This window comes from Sesamum indicum, linkage group LG11, assembly GCF_026168435.1.
Source record: "Sesamum indicum cultivar Baizhima isolate 11 linkage group LG11, ASM2616843v1, whole genome shotgun sequence".
Taxonomy (NCBI): Eukaryota; Viridiplantae; Streptophyta; class Magnoliopsida; order Lamiales; family Pedaliaceae; genus Sesamum; species Sesamum indicum.
In genome coordinates this window covers 13,200,523-13,212,467 of record NC_142667.1, presented here as the reverse complement: position 1 = coordinate 13,212,467, position 11,945 = coordinate 13,200,523, and the positions used below count along the sequence as shown (strand labels likewise).

The 11,945-nt window shown below is 36.1% G+C and overlaps 2 protein-coding genes across 3 annotated transcripts; one reads left to right on the top strand and one right to left on the bottom strand.

Moving 5' to 3' along the window:
- Positions 1–1,702: 1,702 nt before the first annotated feature.
- On the bottom strand, positions 1,703–3,476 carry LOC105173979 (putative aspartyl protease At4g16563). The gene has a single exon (XM_011095923.2). The coding sequence runs from the start codon at positions 3,399–3,401 to the stop codon at positions 2,037–2,039; it is 1,365 nt and encodes a 454-aa protein (XP_011094225.1). The 5' UTR covers positions 3,402–3,476; the 3' UTR covers positions 1,703–2,036.
- Positions 3,477–6,158: 2,682 nt separating this feature from the next.
- TAF15 (TBP-associated factor 15) lies at positions 6,159–11,349 on the top strand. Of its 2 annotated transcripts, XM_011095922.3 has the most exons (8): positions 6,159–6,305; positions 6,553–6,695; positions 7,236–7,573; positions 7,687–7,896; positions 9,027–9,110; positions 9,541–9,622; positions 9,698–9,824; positions 10,774–11,349. In XM_011095922.3, the coding sequence occupies exons 2-8, from the start codon at positions 6,576–6,578 to the stop codon at positions 10,983–10,985; spliced, it is 1,173 nt and encodes a 390-aa protein (XP_011094224.1). In that variant the 5' UTR covers positions 6,159–6,305; positions 6,553–6,575; the 3' UTR covers positions 10,986–11,349. The 2 variants fall into 2 exon arrangements, with proteins under 2 accessions (XP_011094224.1, XP_088731960.1); XM_088875834.1 differs by lacking the exon at positions 6,159–6,305 and having other exon boundaries at positions 6,573–6,712.
- Positions 11,350–11,945: the final 596 nt, after the last annotated feature.

Genomic DNA, 11,945 nt, shown 5'->3' with positions numbered 1-11,945 from the left:
TTTAGAAACTAAATTGAAAATTGGATAATTAAGTTAAAATTGTTGGACAGAAAAGAAATGGATGTTAGTGATAAAGAATGTCAGAAACATAAAGATGAAAGATATTTAAATAATATAAAAACTTGAATTTGGAAACCAAAAGAGAGAAAATTAGGGAAAAGAAAACTATGTGACATGCTACAAATAACAAAACATTACTTAACATATCAAAAACACTAAAATAGCCCTCTTTAGTTATATATGATAATAATACATAGGTAGTATTTAAAGCACACATAATTTAATTCGACAATAAATATGACTCTAATTAAATAAAATTGTGCGCACTAGTACATAATATATGGATACGGACATGATACAACACAATCAAAGTATATAAATTTTTTTAAAAAATTAGAACACGACACAGTATTAACACTTCTATATATATTATAACTTTTCTTTACATATTTTCTAATTTCTCGTAAACTTAAAATATGAAATATGAAAAATATCAAAATAAAACATAAAATAATAATGTTGTATATCTGAATACATGGCCTCAAAACTCAAAAGTATTCATAAACATTCTAAACATGTCAAACACACAAAAAAGCTTGCCTGACACAATGCCTTTTTTACTTTATTTTTGTGAACATAGTGAATACCATGTCCAAGGATGTCCAAATAGTATTTATGTCTGACATAGCACCGAATGATTTTTTGAAGTGATCGTACATTATAGCTTACTATTACTAAATATATATAAATCTATGCATGAAATTATTCATACAAAAATTAGTAGGAGTATTTCAAAATTCTAATTTAAATCAGTTATATAAAATGAATTACATGGCAAATATAACGTGATGACTGCAAAATTGAAGAAAAAATACCAATCATGTTACAAGCACAATTACAGTGGGCGTGTACTTGGTCCAATTTAATTAAATGTAATTTTTTAAACAAGAAATTGAAGATGAGTACTATAACCGTAAATGATAGAGTAAGAGCAAGAGCATGAGCATGAGCATGTGCATTGCCCATTTGTCCTTTGTTTTCACTGGTCAAATTCCGTCACATGAGTACTCCCTCCCTATCTTGCGCATCACTGTGTGTGAGGTTTCTCACCATTTATTTACAACACCACAGGCTTTCTGTCGCCCTCTCTCTCTCTAGTAATCTTCCTCGAAGCTCCCCATCTGCATGTTACCCTGTCACATCACGCCTATGCTTCTCTGGAGAACATATGCTCAAATTAATTAAGAAAATCACTCACCACTTTACTTTTTTAAATTAAAGTCTTTTTTTTTTTTTGGGAGAAAATTATGCGTTGACATTGCAATAAAAAATAAAATATTAGTCAGTTTAAGTAAAGCAGTGTTAGGAGTTCTCAGTTTTCTGCTATATATCATTAGTGATGATAAAATATAGTTTTAATTATATATTTTATTATAATTGTTGAATTATCTTGTCTCTTGTGAAAATTTTATAGACGATTCTTTTGTGATCAATCAGTGGTTGATGATGACGATTTTTGTGGTTTAGATGAGCGTATCAAAATTGGAAGAAGAATTGCAATAGTCGGGGCAAGATGCGATGAGACAATAGCATTGTTGTCTTTCTTGCAAACAAAAGGAGGAGTTGTGCATCAGAAAACACAGGGTACTTAGATTCAACAAATGAATCATTACATTCTTTTATTATCTAATTAATCTGCAAATAAAGAAACGGGGTAATAATTATTCATTGTAAGAAATACTAATCAGGAAAAGGAAGATACACATTACAACAAGAACAACTACTACATCATCATCATCATGAATGAAAATACTTAGGTTGTTAAAGTCACAACTCATAACATTAATAATTCTTACCTAAACTACAAATTAATAACACCACCAGCTCCTCGGTCATCACTTGTCGTTTTCCTGCTGCTGTCTCCACGACTCTATTTTCCATTTTTAATATTTATTTTTCAAGATTTTTGTCCACGTTCGGACCGAATTTCATTATTATTACTAAAAAGAAAAAGGAGGGGTTAAAATCATTTAACCTCATTTGCACAGTTGTTTCTGGAATCCAAGTCTCTCGTTTTCTAGATCATACTCCAAGTAGAAATTCTGCTGCTGATAATTACCCAAAATTATTGCAGGGCCCGGCCCGACTCCGCCTTCGGCTGCGCTGTTCGTCACTATAGTCATGCAAATTACTGAATCATCCAAGAACGAGAAGTAATCCCCCAATGGTAAAACCATTTCTGCGCCGCCTTTGAAATGGAAGCTTAATTGGGGTAAAGTTAATGAGTTTTCCCCTGAAATGTTGAAACACGGCCGCAGGCCCGATTGGTTTTCGACTTCAGTGGCTCTGCTGTAATTTTTCCCGACTTGCTTCTCGAATTGTTGCGCCACTAATTCGAACACCGGGTTCTCCATGAAGGTGAAGGTGGTGCCGGAATCCACTATCGTCCCTCCGTTTCCGTCGGAATCAGCCACCAGGAATTTGTACGGGGCCCTCACATTGACCCCGCCCACCGTGATTTTCCGTAGCGTCACGTAGTAATAATCTTGATAGGCGGGATTGGAGGAAGTTGGGTTTTTCCGGAAAGGAGTATAGTTGGTTGCGCTGCCTTTGCCGGCGCCGCCGCCGCTGACCAGAATTAGATCACTGCTTACCGGCGTGTCGTCGAACCGGTGGGAGACCAGACAATAGGAGAATCTCTTGAGCCCCATCTGAGCCGGCAATGACTCCGGGCCACGCCCGAATCCGGCAATGCCAGAGGGCTGCCTGGAAGAGAAAATGGAGCAACCAACGACGAAATTGTTCACTGATTTTTCAGGGAAGATTAGAGTTTCAGATAGTAGTAACCCAGTAGTTGACCCGGACCCATATTGAATTATGTACGGCGGACAAAATTCAGTGCAGGTAGTTGAATTTCCCCCACAGTCCTTGCACTGTACACCGGGGAAAACCCATCTGCATTTCGGGTTTTTGCACCCGACAATCCTGGAAGAAGATGATGATCTGGGTATAAAAGTGGAGATATTTGACGGGTTCACGCTTACGAAATTGCAGGAACTGCAGGTGTACCGTTGTGTGCATGGGAACCAGACAAGGCTGCTACCAGTGTCCATGACAAACGATAAGGTCTGCGGCGGCGTTCCCAAGCTGAGAGAGATGGAATAGCCGCCGTAGCCACGGGGAAAGAGCGGCACTTTGGTGTCGGAAATGTTGGTCTTGGGGTGTTTGAGAAGGTGGGCTCTGGTGGTTGATGCGGTGGCGAAGTGGTTGAGCCTCTGCCATGGATTGGAAAGCGGCGGTGCGAAGGCGGCAGGTGAGAGGGATAAGGTGGTAGTGTAGGCCGAAGAAAGGTAGAAAAGAGGAATTAAAGAGAATAGGAGGAGAAGAGAAAGGGAAGGCATTGGAATTTGGGAATGGGAAAGTGGTGAGTGGATGTGAGAAGGGCTGCCCTTTTTATCTGTACTTGGATTTTTTCATGTGGTGCTACTTTGGCATACGCCTTTTGTACTTTTTGGCACAAACATCTTTTGTGAAATTTTTAAATAAAGTTCCATCACAAATTGAGTCCTATACATTTATTTTGTAATTGATTATTTTTTTAAATTATACATCAATCACATTATAAGCACAATATATTTACCATGTAATGGCGATTGAATCAAATTTGAATAAAAATTTTCCTTAAATTTGATTAAAATTGATTATTATTTTTTAAATGATTAATATATAATTAAATCAATTTCAATCAAACTAATCTCAAATAAGTATTAATTATTTTTTGGTACTTTGCAAGAATATGATACCTTTAAAAAAAATAGCAATGTTATTGGCGAACGATATATGAAAAGTACATCAAGAAAAAATAGAAAGTAATATTTAAATGACCTATAATATCGGGACATACTCTGAAATTGAATCATAATAATAAATATATTCGTGGTTGTTTAATTTATATTTATAATAAAAAGCAAGGAGAAGAGTAGAGAAAAGAAGAGACATGATGAATGGTATGGAGCTACTTTAATCATGATCTACTTATTGGACATGGAAAGTTTGTTTGGGGCCTATGATTTTTGGGTAATGGAAAGTATAGCATTTAAGTTTTGGAAAAAGGTTGTGGAGTTGAGTAGTTGGGGTTGGGGGCTGGCTAGTGGCTTCTACCCACTATTGTCTTGCCTGCATTTACAATTCCAATACATAGTCTGATGGCGGTGCGAGTTTGAGGCCGTTATAGTGCATGGTAGATGACAAAGGGAAAAGGTCGAATCGGAGCCCACTTAGCCGTTGGGCGATTCAAATGTGTACGTTGCGATTTTGGCAAATGGAATTTCAATTCGTCAACCCTCCAAATCATCGCTGCCTTCTTCCAACAAACTACACACTACTGCTAAGTCAATATGAAGTAATTTCAATTGTGTTGGCACGTTACCCTTTCCACAAAAACGTCATTCACACGTAAATTGCACTCATTTCTGAATCTACGCAAATCAGTATAATTATTTCTCTAGCACATCATTATTGAACATATCAAATCAACATGCTTCATATGTAAATACTTCCATTTTAGTACTTTATTGTGGAGAATTCTATTTTCAAGTTTCATGTGATAGGTGATATATATATGTACAAATACGTGATAAATATTATTTAGTAAATTATAATAATCTTTTCTAAAGTTTGGCAAATTATAAATATTCTCTCATTGTTTTAAAAATTACCAATACATCCTAATTTTAACATCTAACAATTGGTTCATTTTGTTAGTTTTCATTAGGTTTTCATCCATTTTCAGTGATAAACTGACTAAATGCTCTTGTAGACTAAAATTTATAATTTTATTTATATTTACCGACTAAGTGCATAATTCTTTTAATTTTTTTCATTCACTCTATCCAATTTTTCTATAAATTTTTATTTTAAAAAAACGATAATGACATAATTGACAATTTCATACCTCCATCCAAAAATTATATAATTTCAGCAAATATTAGAGGGGTATTTGTAATTTTTCGAATAATAATGGGGTATTCATAATTATAACAACCCTCATGAGAAGTCGTTGTAATCTACCCATACTTTTTTGCATTCTTTATCTAAATCACACACACACACACACATATATAATCTAGTGGATTTCATTAATCAAAAGACAAGAGTTCAAGGAATTTAGGTCCCTTATCACAAAAAAAAAAAATCATCTATCGAGAAATTGGGGGGGGGGGGGGGGGGGGGAGGAGTTAGAACCATCCCACTTGGCTCCATGTGTGCATTTAAACACGTCATGAGCCAAACTATTACACTGTTTATGATTTTTTCAAAAATTCCACGTGAGTTTGATTTACCATATTCTTTAAATTTATGAGACATTTAAGCAAACTACATAGTTGGCGCTTTTTAATCCACTTGATAGCATCTGCCGAATCTATTTCAAATATAACTTTCTCAAAAACTAGATCATTCATCCTTTCAATCACAAGTCGAATTGCTCGGAACTCCAAAAGAGATGTGTTGCATGTGAAAGCCTTATGTTAGTTTTACATGAAAGTACAAAAGAATGTAGTAAAAGTAGTTATAAGTTTTTGAAAGACATTAATGGGTAAATTACATTGCCACCCCTGTGATTAGGTCAAAATACAAGAACACTTTTTATCTTTTGTAAAAATTATAAATATAGCCCTATTGTTATGATTTTAATTAAAATTTTATCCTAGTTAAAAATAAAAACTTACACTAACGTTTTAGGGTGTAGTTATAATTTTACAAAGGTAAGGAGTGTTTGTATATTTTATCTTAATCTTAAAGAACGATAATGTAAGTAGTTCAAATTTGAAGATAAAATAAATAATTAGTTAAAATTAAAAAAATGAATTAATATTGAATATTCATAAATAAATAATTAGTATGAGAGTTAATTGATTAAGAAAATGCCTATATTATTTAACTAAATATATTTTAAGGGTTTTTGGTATAGAAATGTGTAATGTAATACAAGTTACAATATAATGAAATCTACAAACTGGACTTCCATGGTAACATACTGCGATGGGCCAATATATAATAAAGTTAACAGCTTCGCCAATTGGGTTTTGGATGGTGGGCCAGAAGGATTGGATCAGCAGTAGACGGAGGCCCAATCGTTTTTTATACGACGCAAATATCCTACGATGTACCCTGGAATTACGTTCCATGCCCCAAGGTATATTTCCAATTGACTTGATCCCTTTCGCAGCCACCGATTCCCCACTTCTTTCCTCATCCCTCTCAGCGGAGTAACCTGCGACGGCGGGCACCTGCACCGGCGAAAGGTGCTATTCCTCTCTGATTTCTCTTCGTGTTTTCCGTGCTTTATGAAATCCTAACTCGGTAATTCATCATTATGGAAGAATGGTGCTTTACTGTTATTATCAGTTTCTGTTACATCGTGACCACTATAAATAGGGTTCTAGATTTCTTATTTTATGCGAAGTTCTAGTTGAAGTTGGTTTCGTATTACTTGATTGGCTAGGGGAATCAGAAGGGTAATTGCGCGCCCTAATTAATTTTTTTGTTCAGGCGATTCATGAAATTGGAGCACAATGGCAAACTATTCGGGAAAAGGAGCCCCGACGAATGGGTCTGTTTATGTTTGTAACTTGCCGGTTGGGACAGATGAGAATATGTTGGCTGAGCACTTCGGTACTATTGGCTTGCTAAAGGTATTGTTCCACATGAGGTATTGCTTGAGATGTTATTAAATTCGTTATTTCATTTTCCATCCTGTAAGCAAGCAACTTTCGGATATCCATCATCTTTTTTAACGATTTCTATGTTTGCTTGTTGCTCAACTATATGATATATGTTCGTTGTTCATGTGAACATGAGCAATGTATATGTGGTGTGCAGATATCTTTGTGTATAAATTTACTTACTCCTTAGCCCAATTCTTTCTGGAGTATAGTTTCTATGTTTGTTTGTCGCGCAACTATATGATATATGTTCGTTGTCCATGTGAATGTGAGCAATGTATATGTGGTGTGCACGTGGGTTTGTGTACAAATTTACTTACAGCTCCTTAGCCCAGTTCTTTATGGGTTTATCTTCCACAACCTAGCCAATAATCAGGAAGTTTCGTTAAACCAGTCTATGTTTTCAGGTTTGAACATTTGTGTATGTGTCTATGTGCTCCACCTGAGTGTGTATAGGCATGCTTTATATTGTCAGTGGCTTCTAGACTGAAGTGTACTTCTGCTTTATAGAAAGACAAAAGAACTGGGCGTCCCAAGATATGGTTATACCGTGATAAAGTGACAAATGAGCCCAAAGGAGATGCCACAGTCACGTATGAGGACCCACATGCTGCATTGGCTGCTGTTGAATGGTTCAACAACAACGATTTTCATGGATCCAAAATTGGAGTCTTCATGGCGGAGACAAAGAGCAAAGATGAAGCAGGGAATAATGTAGTTAGTGATCTGAACGGGCTGGAGGAAGGAGCTAGTGATGTGGATGGTGGGGGTGGAAGAGGAAGAGGTCGAGGTGATGCTGGGGGGAAACCATGGCAACAAGAGGGAGATTGGTTGTGTACGAATACAAGGTCTGTGATGTGATTATTGGTGAGCTGCTCATTCTTTCTCTTTTACTAATCTTTCATGTTTTGCCCATTAATTATCTGTGCAAGTACTCTCTCATACTTTCCGGTGGAAACAGTTGTGGCAATGTAAACTTTGCGTTTCGAGGTGTCTGCAACCGTTGTGGAACTGCACGTCCGGCTGGAGCCTCTGGCGGTGGTGGTGCTGGTGGTGGCCGAGGAAGGGGCCGAGGTGGGGGTGGCCATGATTTAGGAGGCCCTACTCGTGCCGTTGGTGCTGGTGCTACTGGAGGAGGGCTGTTTGGTCCTAATGATTGGCCTTGTCCAATGTAAGAATGTGAATGGTTTGGACCCCTCCCACAATTCTCTATATTTGAAATCATGTTGATGGTTTAGTCTTTTTCAGTCTGGAAGATATATAATTACTGTTCTCCAAGCTAAATCAATGTTGTTTACGATCCATCCACTCTGGACTTGTCAACTCAGAAGGAAGAAAGTCTCATACCAAGTGGGCTTGTCACTTGGAAATTATAACCATGTCTTAATTGGGGTACCAATGTCCAGGGGAGAGTGACAATCTGTATTTTTTTGCATTGAATTTTGGCCCATCTTTAATGCTATAGTTGGAGCAAAGAAGTAAATCGCATGCGGATTTCTTACTCAATTTAAGAGTTGTAAATCTCATGGTTGAATATGAGTTTTACTGCAGTAGGATTTGAAACTAGTATTGTTGGCTGAAGGATTTTCTCTAAACTCAAAAAAACATTACTTTTTTAAGAAAACATGTCCAGAACTTAATTTCTGGGGAAATATCCCATGAGCAATCACTCCATCAAGTCCTTTTATACTCCCAAGTTAACGTAGTATTTATCCAAGTACAGATGCAGAAGTCTCTGGAAAATGGATCCAGTAGGAAAATATGCTTTAGTATTTCTTTATCAGCTGCCTCTGTGGATTGAGAGGTGCCATTTAAAATTTTATTTTTTAGCTGTCGAACTCTTGCTCAAATAAGCACAATTTAATCCAGTTTTTTTTATATATATTGACATAGCATAACCATTATACATGAATTTTAGTTGTCATGTTTTGTGTCAATTTTGGTGACTGACTTTGTAAGTCCCAGCTTTTATGGACACTGCTACTTGATTACGAATATAGATATCTGTGGAAGGAAAACCGGATAGGTTTAGTTGGACGAGAATGTGTATCATATTCATTGTTGCTATTGTTTTAGATGGATTTCTGCAAAAGGTTTTCTGGATACAATGATTTCGTATGTGTGGTCTTTTCACCTAGGTTATTCTGGGAAGTTATTAGCTTCTCTTTTTCTGATACTTACTTTGGTTGGATGCCATCTATTCTGTTTATACTATGTGATGGCTTTCAGGTTTCATTTGTTCAATTATTTAAAGCATGTTTTTGTATGTCCTTTGTATTTACTTTTGAATTATTGATTTAGGTGTGGAAATATTAACTGGGCAAAGCGCACAAAATGCAACATCTGCAATACCAATAAACCTGGACTTAGTGAGGGAGGAGTGAGGTATGCCTGTATGTCAATATTACATTTTTGGCTTCTTCTCTTCGTGCTGTATTCATTCCTTTACAGGCTTTGTTACTGTCTCTCCAGGGGATAAACTTGCAGACTTATTTCTTATTTACATATGTGGCTTTTCGGAATATTGAATCAGGCGTCTTTCATTGCACTTGCTCAAATTTTCTCCTTCCAGGATCTTCAGATGTTTTTTTTGAATTTTTTTACGTGTCTATGTCAAGCTTGTTTCTGGAAACTATAAAGAAGTTGATGAATATGTGTTCTATCCTTTCTCTGGCTCTCGAGTTGACTTCTCTTAATCTTTGTTTGGCATGTGCTCTGAAAGAGAGAGGGCTTTGGAATCGTTTTCTTCTCCTATCTATTAATCTACGTTGTTAGTTGAATACTGATATTGGTCCACTTTTGACTTCTGATGTAGAGGAGGGCGTGGTGGAGGCTACAAAGAACTTGACGAAGAAGAAATAGAAGAGACAAGACGGCGCCGCCGAGAGGCTGAAGAAGTAATTCCATCTTTCTTTAGAAGTTTGGTTCATTACGTAATCTGAGGCAATAAATATAATTGTTTATGATCTCAGGATGATGGTGAAATGTATGATGAGTTTGGAAACCTTAAGAAAAAATTCCGTGCGAAAACACAACAAGCTGAAAAGGCTCTGGGTGTTCCTGGTGTTGGACGTGCAGGATGGGAGGTTGAGGAACTAGGTATGCTAATGAATTTTGTCTCTTGTGCGAACAGTGTTATTGGACTATTATAATATTACCATTGGTCCTAATTCCTAATTACTAATATGCACATTGCATGAGACTATTACGTTTGAATGCCGAATCCAGTGAATAGCCCTGCTTGGTAATTTTTTGCTAGTCAGGTTGGCATGTTTACACAAGTCGTCTTTGTCTTTGGCCATGTGCTTAAGTGTATTTGTTGTGCACTTACTCTAGGTGGCCAAATGCTAATGTTGGAGAATTGATTCTATTTCATATTTTCTTGTCAAAGTAATTTTGACCTCGCCATTTGGACCTTTATCTTTGTAACATCTGATCTATGGACAAAAATGACCTATCTGTGTCTAGCTTTGTTGCAGCAAAGAAACTGTAACCATATTACTTTTGTGCTCATTTTTCTATAGTTTCATATAGCAATTATCGAGAACCAGGTAATTGTAATCACTGTCATCCAAATTTTGGATTGTAATTGGTGCCCTTGATAAAGTGTTGCTCAATTCTTGACAAGCGTACCTTGATGTTCAGTTGAATGCATTCATTGGTAGCATATCTGTTCTAGTGCTGCTGCAAAACTGCGTACTTTATCTTGGTAGCACTTGGAAACAGAATAACAGATACAGTTCCTATATTACTAGGAGTTGAGATGCTTGTAATGGTTGAAATTTTGGTGTAGCAAAGACATTATTATTCATATCCACTTTCTTTCCCTTATCTCTGCTTCATCTGTCACTTGGTCTCCAACCAGGATATCAGCCTAGGGCCATGGCTACTGCTCCAGCTCCTTCCCAGCTTTGTGCAAATCTTTTTTGTTATTTTCTAGAATGAGACTGGAGAAAATCCAATCTTTATATTCATATAGCTTTACTGTTACAAATTGCCAACTTTTAGCTTGTAACTGAATTTAGAATTGATGCGGGTGTTTTTGCAGGTGCAGGTGAAAGGGATAGAAAAGACAGAAGTAAGGACAGGGGAAGAGAGCGTGATGATAGGGAGAGGGAGAGGCACCGAAGTAGAGAACATGATAGGCAAAGAGATAGAGATCGAGGTTACGAGTATGATCGAGACAGGGACAGAGATTATGGACGGGAACGAGAACGAGAACGAGAACGTGATAGGGAGCGCAGCAGGTACCGTAGTTGAGGATTCAAGCACCGGGAATATTTATCTTCTTCTCAGGTTTTGTGGATGAAGATGTGCTCTATATTATTAGGCACAATGATTTTCAATATGAAGTTAAAATGATTCTCTTGCATGATGTTTTGGCCTTTTAAAATGTTGGCATATTCACAATTGAGGAAAACAAAGTTTGTATTTTGTCGTGCAAGGTTACTGAACTTCTTGAGTGCAGAATCGTGGAAGAATGATTGGATTTGAGCCACCTGTTTAATACAGGTGTTCCTCATTCCTCTCATCTCTCTCCCTGGAGTAATTCTCATAACATCTGAGGCGTTTGGTTTTATTTCTAGAAGTTATTTTCTAGTTTTACAGTATTTTGATTTTGGAAGTTTGTCTGTCTACTCCAATTTTCTTGAAAATGCTCATTTTTACAGCCTCGACTATCGAAAATATACTTTTCAAATAATCTTTTCAGACCTCATCATTGTCTAGTAAAAGACGGTGTGATGATGATATGATTTGTTTTCACATCATGTTGATTTTTTAAGAATTAAAAATAATATTTATATTTTCAATTTTTACACCTTTAGAAACGTACAATCTAGATATATTTTCATTTTTTTCACAAAAATTAATAAAGAGTTTTCGTCCTATTAAAAATGCTGAAGATTAAGATTAAAAATAAAAACAAAATCAAACGTCTATTCACCTTCATCTTCAAATTATATCGGTCTAGTAAAATTAATATATGAGGTCTACTCAAATGTAGAGGAGTCGTGACTCGTAAATTACATATAGTGATTTAGTATTTTATTTGGGGAAAAATTCAAGCAATTCTTATGAAATTATAAATGAGTAAATTATCTTTTTATAAAATAATTTAGTAATTTATTTTTTTTATATTTTTTAAAATACAATAATTTATCTTTTTGTATTTTTTAAAATGAAGCAATTTATCTTTTTAGACGGGAAAGTAAATTGTTT

Bases quoted from the DNA above. Each gene is read 5' to 3' on its own strand.
- TAF15 (XM_011095922.3), top strand. From the start codon at position 6,576: ATGGCAAACTATTCGGGAAAAGGAGCCCCGACGAATGGGTCTGTTTAT. The intron at 7,574-7,686 runs GTCTGTGATGTG...CGGTGGAAACAG, and splicing joins TGGTTGTGTACGAATACAAG to TTGTGGCAATGTAAACTTTG. The intron at 9,825-10,773 runs GTATGCTAATGA...GTGTTTTTGCAG, and splicing joins ATGGGAGGTTGAGGAACTAG to GTGCAGGTGAAAGGGATAGA.
- LOC105173979 (XM_011095923.2), bottom strand. From the start codon at position 3,401: ATGCCTTCCCTTTCTCTTCTCCTCCTATTCTCTTTAATTCCTCTTTTC.